This window comes from Mus pahari, chromosome 14, assembly GCF_900095145.1.
Source record: "Mus pahari chromosome 14, PAHARI_EIJ_v1.1, whole genome shotgun sequence".
Taxonomy (NCBI): Eukaryota; Metazoa; Chordata; class Mammalia; order Rodentia; family Muridae; genus Mus; species Mus pahari.
Window position 1 is genome coordinate 64,132,965 of NC_034603.1, and position 8,300 is coordinate 64,141,264.

At 45.5% G+C, this 8,300-nt stretch overlaps 1 protein-coding gene across 1 annotated transcript in view; it reads left to right on the forward strand.

Moving 5' to 3' along the window:
• The window catches only part of Skap1 (src kinase associated phosphoprotein 1), a 297,239-nt gene that overhangs the window by 248,246 nt on the left and 40,693 nt on the right, over positions 1–8,300 (forward strand). The window contains 2 exon segments of the mRNA XM_029546245.1: positions 187–250; positions 2,358–2,543. Coding sequence (XP_029402105.1) covers positions 187–250; positions 2,358–2,543 — 250 coding nt within the window.

An 8,300-nucleotide genomic window follows, 5' to 3' on the forward strand; every position in this document is an offset into this window, starting at 1 on the left:
GTTTGTTTGTTTGTTTGTTTGTTTTCTGAATGGTAAGAAGACAGAGAACCCTGAGCACTGGGCTCAATTCTGAAACTCAGAAACTCGGAACCTCTTATTCTGAAACTCAGGTTCCTTTGAGTCTATCTAGCAGGAGCCGTGAGCACTTTTCGTGACGGACACATTAATCCTCTTGTTTTTCTCTAGTTTACAGCTTTTAGTCCAGCTGAAGCCAGAGACTGGGTGGATCAAATAAGTTTCTTGTTAAAAGGTAAGAAGCATCACTTCAAAACTACATGCTACAGGAGTGGGCTTGCAGGTGAAGTTGTATTTTGAGAGTTTAAGCTAAAGGTTTCTCTAAGTGGTTTTTTTTCCTGACCCTCTTACCTACCCTACGTGGCCTTTAAATATAACAACAAATAGTATCCTGTATGAATGGGAAGACAAGGCATCAGGTCACCTCTGATGTCATAGCTTACCCACTGACACCATGTAGACAAGCCACTAGTCATCATTTGGGAAAGATTCAGAAAGCTGCTTAGCTCAAGTCCCTGTCCTCTCCCCACCTCACCCCTTTTATCCTGCAAAGGTAATTCGTAGTAGTCGTCATGTCATTGAGATCCAAGTCCTTCCTCTCCTCTTTTTTCCCCTTTATGTTAAAAAGTTGAGTTTTGAACTCATCTAGATGGCTGTCAGGGACACTGGACATTAAAAATGAATGGTCGTTTCCCAAGCCACAATAAAATGTACCTTGCCTTGGCAAGAGCCCTGCCTGAGGAGGTTAAAGGCTGTTCTTAGAGTACCCTCTGCTGGCCAGCCAGAAGGCCTGGTGCAGTAGCCACAACAGCCCAGGAAGCCTTCCCCCTGAGAGTGACCAAGCAGGTAGATTTGGCCTAAGAGGACCTTCATACGCCATCATACCAGCCTCAGGAAGATGCAAGAACACCAACTCCGTACGGGGCCCATGTCTCAAGGAGAAACACAGCCACCTAAAAACACCAAGCTTTCTCATCATGGTTTATTATTCTGCCGTAAGATTTTATGGTGGATAAAAAAGAAGAAAGCACCCAGCCTTAATTACAAGAATTGCCTCTTTTCCTCAGTTATACCTCTGCCATCACAAAAACAAACTACTGCGTGCACCAGCAGCATCCTATATAATAGGCTGGAGCTAGGCAGACACGGGTGTTGACGGCAAGGCTACAGGGTACACTCTCATCTAGGTGCTTAGGATTTATGCGTGTAATATACCCCTAAGTGTGTAAACCTCAATAAAACTCAAAGCAGCTTTTATTGAGCTGTACCCTGTGGTACTTTCAGAATCTCACATTGAAGAAATTATTCATTCCATTTTATTTTAAAACAAACAAAATAATAACATATGGTTTCAGCCGCAAATATGCCTTTGATCCTTTCCTCCTATGAAGTCGCCAGAATTCAGATGAAATTTGTTGGGGAATCTTTATTAAAAGCCTAATCAAGCCAAACAGTTTTATTGTGCTTCGAAATGAACCGTTCCTGTCTCTCCATCCTTCCTGTCCCCAGAGTATGCTCAGTGTGAGCACTGGGTCCTGCAGAGGCCCCTTGGTGGCAGTGGGGTGGGGGTGGGGGGTTTCCGGGAGCACGCTGAAGGCAGAGAACAAGCTTCCCATCCCCCTAGCAGAATTGAAACCAATCTTCCTCCCTGCCCTGGTGCTCACCAGTGCGGTAATGGCTGAACACCCCCTCCTCAGTGACCCACTTTAAGGTCAGCCAGGCCATACAAGGACATGGTAACTGTGCTGTTTGGCCATTCTGTCCGGCCACACCACTGCTGTGTTTTCCCATGTCCCCCGTTTCTTTTCTTCTGCTGCTCTTCCTCATTTGTTTTTCTTCCCTCTCCACAAACAAATTCATCTGAATTCCACAGTGTGACCACTGGGAGATGAGCGTCTAAGAGCTCAGACTGCCATATTGCCCGGGCTCTGTCACCCTAGCCAACTTGGAGCCATTGCTCACTCATCCGGTTTTCTGCTTGGTGAGCAGAGCATAGGACCCAGGCAATGCCTCGCCTGGCCTATTTTCTTCCCTTCACCTTGCGTTCCCGTTCCCACACCCATACTTTTCAGGGCTGCTTCATCCTGACCACGTTTTATTGCCAGGGAGGATTTATGTTGGTGGGTTAAACCTGATGCAGTGCCGGGCTGGCCTTTTCTGTAGATTTCCTGCCACTGAGGCCCGCATTAGTAATAACAGCCCTTAACCTAGTGTTTCATTTTCTCCTGACATGTTTTATTCCCATCCCTCCTCCTCTCTCACCTCCTCCTTTCCCAGACTTACTTCCTTTTTATTTTTTTTTTTTCTGTCTTTACTCATTCTTATCTTTGCTCCGGCTACAGATCTTAGCTCCTTAACCATTCCCTTTGAAGAGGAGGAGGAGGAGGAAGAGGAGGAAGAGAAAGAAGAGGAAGAAATGTACAATGACATCGATGGCTTTGACTCCCCAAGGTCTGGTTCCCAGTGCAGAGCCATGGCCTTGCCTGAGCCTACTGAGAAAGAGGAGGACATTTATGAAGTCCTACCAGGTAAGATACATCACCGACTAATTACCCACCTCCTGCTGCTCGGGGGGGGGGGGGGGGGGAGGAGGAACTCTTGACATGGTGAAAGAACGAAACAGCCCCCAAAGTTATCCCCATCTAAACTTCAGTGTCCGAAGGAGATAGTGTAGGAAGCCCAGTGACACTGCCTCGTTCTGGGAACAAGATGAACGCCTCTCTTTCAGCAGTACCACCTGACGTGACCTCACTTGTTCTTGAGCCATGAAGATTAAAGGCTAGAGACCACTCCCTCTGTTTCTCATTGGCTTACCGTGAGTTTGGGGATGCGTTCTCATAACTCTCTAGCCCTGGCTTAATTTCTGTAGAATCTGGAGAAGGATAAAACCTTGTCTCAAAGGTACAGAGGATTTCCAAAGTCTGGATTGTGCAGATCCCAACAATGGTTTTGATACAGTAAAACTCTGATAGAACACACCTCATCATCGCCCAGAGTCAAATCTCATCTCCTCAGTGTAAGCCTACCCTGCTTCGCCTCTCCCCCTGCTAGGGCAGGTTGACTCTGGAGCCCTCCCCTTCACAAGGCAGGCTCACTAGCATCTCAGAAAGCGCACAGTCATCACTGCTGCTCCGGCAGAGCCACTTCTGGTGGGAATCCAGCAGCTGGTGAACAGTACAGAACACAGTGGGGGTCAGACTGGAAAGCGGGAGCCTGAGCCTTTTAATTGTGAGGTATTTAGACAATGGGAAAGCTGAGTCTTCAAGTCCATTCAGGAAGCGCTCCTGTGGAAATTTGCCAGGAGTTTAATACTCTGCTAAGAAATTCAAATTAAGCCAAAATTTATAGCAATTTAGACCTGCATCCCAGATGAACCTGGGAACTAAGGTGAATCCAACACTTAGGCCCCTGAAGACGGGGCCCCTTGCTAAAAGCATCATCAGTAAGTAATTGCATCTCAAGGCTTCCTAAGAGGAGGACCCAGCCTTCTTAAGTAGGTATTCCCTATTTGTCTCTTGCCTGAGAGAGAAGCCACGTCATTGCTCTCTGAGTCAAGTTGCAAGTCTGTGTCCACAGAGCTCCACCAAGGAGCCTTCAGTCCTTCTCCTTAGTCCTCCAGCCTCTGCCAGACTCCACGTCCCCTGGCTTTGGTGGTGGTGGTGGTTGTTGTTGTTGTTGTTGTTGTTGTTGTGTTTTATTATGCAAATGATATCTTGGTTGAGGTAGAGCCATTTCTTGTGTCTGAAGTTAAAAAAAAAATGATAATTTCCTCAGCAAGTCATCGTCGTTAATGAAGTTTTACAAAAACAGATACAACCAAAGGAAAATAAAATTTCACAGGTGATAAATTTTTCCAATTTCCCTGGCAGAATTCGATAGGATTGTTAAATTAAGAGTGAAGGTGTCTGTTAGGAAGCAACGAGCGGTGATGGGTAATTTTATAGAGTGGAAAATTGAATCAAATTGCTACATTAAAGCAGAGCTCCTCCGAGAATCTTCCTCCACAGCCTGTGCCATTGCAACAGCAGGGTGCAGAAAGTGATCTAATTCACCACACTCCCTAAAAGGAGATGTTCTCCCCAGCTTGGCCAGGGTCTTCCCAGAGAGCTCACACAAGCCCAGATTCAGGGAAAGATTCGGAGGAGGTTCCACCTTAGGATCCAACTATCTCCAAGCCACTCTGCCTTCTGGGCTGCAGAGAAAAGCTATGCCATGCCCAAAGAAGCCAGGGAGGATGAAACTGATGCTGGGGGGGGAGTGAGGGAAAGAGACCTCAGGAAACAGGACAGGTTTGAGGCCATCCCCTTACTCTGGGTCAGAAGGAAGGAATATACCACCAGCCTCTGAGTGACCAAGTTCATCCTGCCTCCTAAACTCTGCCGACAAACAAGCTGAGGTCCCCAGAACGCCTCCAAACCTCCCACTGCTTATATACAAGAGCGGACACCCAACGGCATGGAGCTTAGTCAGCCTCCTCAAACAGCCACTACCCCTGTGCCCACAACTCCAACCCACAGAAATTGAGGGAACCACACTGTAGAAAAGGTGGGATCTCTTTCTGCAGGTTAGAGGGACAGCAGCTACCTGTGCATCCGACGAACAGAAGCCGCTATCCACCACAGCTCTTACAGACAGCATGGGGTGGGGAGGTATATAGTCATCTAATTATCATGTGATTATTTCAGCCACATGTCTCCATCATCCAAGCTCTCTATCACCCCACCATTGGTGCTTCTGAAATTGCTCTGTGCATTCTGCCTATGCCACACCACAATCCTAAAGAAATGGAAAAAGAACGTGAGGGGGTCCAGCCTCATCTCCCCATCCTGTACCCCCCCCAAGTCCCCGGCATGCCAGCCACTACCTACTGAAAAAATAGCATGTGAGGGACAGCTAGATACAACAGGCACAGGGCTGGCTGTAACTTGGAGTGGATCTACACTGCCACCTGCTCGCTGTGAGAACTAGAGCAAGCTCCTTGCCCTGTCTAATTGTCCACTTGCAAGATGGGCAAAGTGACGATGTAGCTTCCTAGAGGGACTTGAGGAGGAGGCTGAGAGTGATGTATGTGCACTTAGCACGGAGCACTGTGGCAGAGAAACACTCCACACATGACAATAGTGTAGACCTGGTGCCATTTAATAGGAAATATTACTTCCTCATCAAAGAGTTGGGGGACGGCTAGGTCCCACCCTCACCAACCAGACCTAAGACAGTCCAGTTAGGACCTTGTGTATGAAGCAGATGTGAACCCAAAAATCCTGAACAGATGGACTGTGGAGAATACCTTCTGCTCCTGCCCTTTATCTTTTCTTCTCTTTTCTTTCTTTTTTTTTTTAACCAAGAGGACAGGTGCTGGGTAAAGGGATAGCCAATACACTGGAGTATGCAAGCACTGCACACTCACCGATAGTAACTTGGTTCGGATCTCTAGCGTCCATTTCGTTATAGCAGGTGAACATGCTTTGTGAAGAACGTTTAGTGTAGGCAGGCATGCTGGTCCTGCTCCTAACCAAAGTAATATATAGGTCATGAAATTAAATGTGTGACATCACATTAGTCATGAGGTCATTAGCATTTACTCTATGCTAAGGAGGGAAACCAGAGCACTCAAGGTTTTCAGCAAGACCACAGAAAAACTGTTAGTCTGGGCTGGAGAGATGGCTTAGCAGTTAAGGACACTGGTTGCTCTTCTAGAGGTCCTGAGTTCAATTCCCTATACCCACAGAGTGGCTCACACTGTCTATAACAGAATCTGATGCCCTCTTCTGGTGTAGAGACATACTTGTAGACAAAGGACCCATATACATAAAATATATAAATAAAAAGAAAGGGATTGGGGGGAAGGGCTGGAGAGATGGCTCAGAGGTTAAGAGCACTAACTGCTCTTCCAGAGATCTGGGGCCTTCTTCTGGCCTGCAGACACACATGCAAGCAGAATGCTGTATACATAATAATTCATAAATAAATAAATAATCAATCTTTTTTTTAAAAAAAAAAAAAAGTTAGTCCTGGACAATATGGTTTGTATTCACTGGGATTCTGAGATTCCTGTTGAGGATATAGAGGCTCTTGAGTTTTAGGATTTCATCTGTAGTAGATTAAACTTCAGAGAATGGCCTAAATACAGTATGAAAGCCAGATGTTAAAACTGGAAGCTTTGGAGCTGGAGAGGAGGCTCAGTGGTTAAGAGCACTTGCTGCTCTTCCATAGAACCAGGGTTCAGTTCTAAGCACCCACATTGAACAGCTCCAGAGGACTTGATACCCTCTTCTGGCCACCGTAGGAACATGTGCATGCTATACACGTGATACATATACACATGTACACACACACACACACACACACATAAAAAAATAATTTTTTAAAAAAAACATTTTTCTAAACATTTTCACATCTTCTTTGACATTATTCTGCAGATGAACGCAGTCCCAGATTCAAAATTCCATATAAGGACTTTTTTTTATCAGATCCTGCATTGTCTGGGCCCTCAAAGCTAGAAGCCAGTAAAGCGTCTAAGACCACTGGAGAGCAGTAATACTGCCCCAGAGGGTTACTACAGACCCAGAAACCAAACTGCTCTATAGTAAAGCATATAACTAGGTTTCTTTTTTTTTTTTTTTTAATTAGAGTCAAATGGAAACAACATTCTGGAGGGTTATCTTCCCCCCTGTATAGCTGTCCAGACACACAGGAAGAAGGAACAGTGATAGTTAAAGGTCTAAAGAAAGAAAAATGCAAGCAAACCCAAGACCAAAACACAAAATAGATGAAGAAAAGTCAGTGCAGTCCCTAGCCTTTTTCTAGTTTCTTGGCCTCTTTTCTTCCTCATCCCTGGTTGCTCTGTTTATGTATCTTGTCTGTCTGTCTGTCTGTCTGTCTGTCTGTCTGTCTGTCACCTCACACTCTGAGCAACAGCCATTGGGGCCCACTGGAACTATGCTGTTTCTTCTACCTAGCATGCCTCTCTAGTCTCTGCCTGGGACACTCTGCTCAGGTGTGTCCTCAGATGGGACACCCTCTCCACCGCCACTGAAATGAAGGTCTGCCTCTGATCATGCTGATTCGTATGTGGTCTTGTCTCTTTCCCCAGTTAGTAGGTACTCGGTTATTAATTGTAGAATTAAATTCTGTGCATTCCAGTTGTTGGTATTAGCACAAACTGAGTTTAATATCTTGCAGATCAACCATACCACAGAGATTGGATTGACGTAATGAGAGGTAACAGTTAAGATTACCCAATACACACAATACACAGCAGAGAATAAACATGTTCTTAGCCTCCTGCTCATCTGTTTTATTGTTGTGTAGAGAGCTGCTATAGCATACGGGGTCTATGACTTGTCTGGCCTTGCCAGGGAGTGGCTCATTCCTATTCTTCTGGATGGTCCCTTTATGCGTCAGGTCTCCCTGTATTTCTCTTGCATCTGTCACCACAGCACCTTGACATCTGGCTGTACATTAATACGTGAGGCATTTTCTTAAAGCTGTTGTCACTTTTTGTTTGGGAAAACTGCTTTTCCCTCCCTCTGACATGATCACTTTTCTCTTGTCATTCTTTCTGGTATCGGTTTAGTGCGTGACAGGAGTGGGTGCCAGAGCCACGCTTCAGAAAGGACCCGGGTGTCAGAAGCAGCTAGCACCTCCTTGTCCCTCCTAGGTGGATTCAGTGTCCTGTTCCTCTCAGCCTCTCATTAGCGTCCCTGATACTGTGCCAAGAATGTTGATTGAAATCGACTCTCCGGATACTGATGCTCATTTGTGATGCCCCATGGTTCCCTCACATGTTCACACAGTTAACAGATTCTTCTTCAACTGTTTTCCCAACTGAGATGAGATATTTGGGGATCAAGTGGAGCATTTAATGTAATAAGTGGGCAGTAATCTTCAGAGGTTAATTTGTTTAAAGCCTGTGTGAGATTGGGGTCCCATATGCCCCGTTAGGAGCCAGGACCATTATAATCTATTACTGTTTAAAGTTGAGCTAGCACATAAATTTTAATTCTCTCTTAAATGAAGATGTATTTCCATGGATGTAATGCTAAGATGCCTAATAATGTTCTTAGAAAGAAGTCCAATGAGCTCTTTAACCTAAAGAAATATTTTTGTTTCAAAATTGTCTTTTAAAATGAAAACCTCAGGCCAACAAGATGCCCCAGTAGGTAACGATGCTTGTCATGTGACCCACGTGGTAGAAGGAGAGAAACAACTCTCTCAAGGTATGCTGTGGCCTCTGACATACACCCTGATACATGTGAGCACAGGTATATACACACACACACACA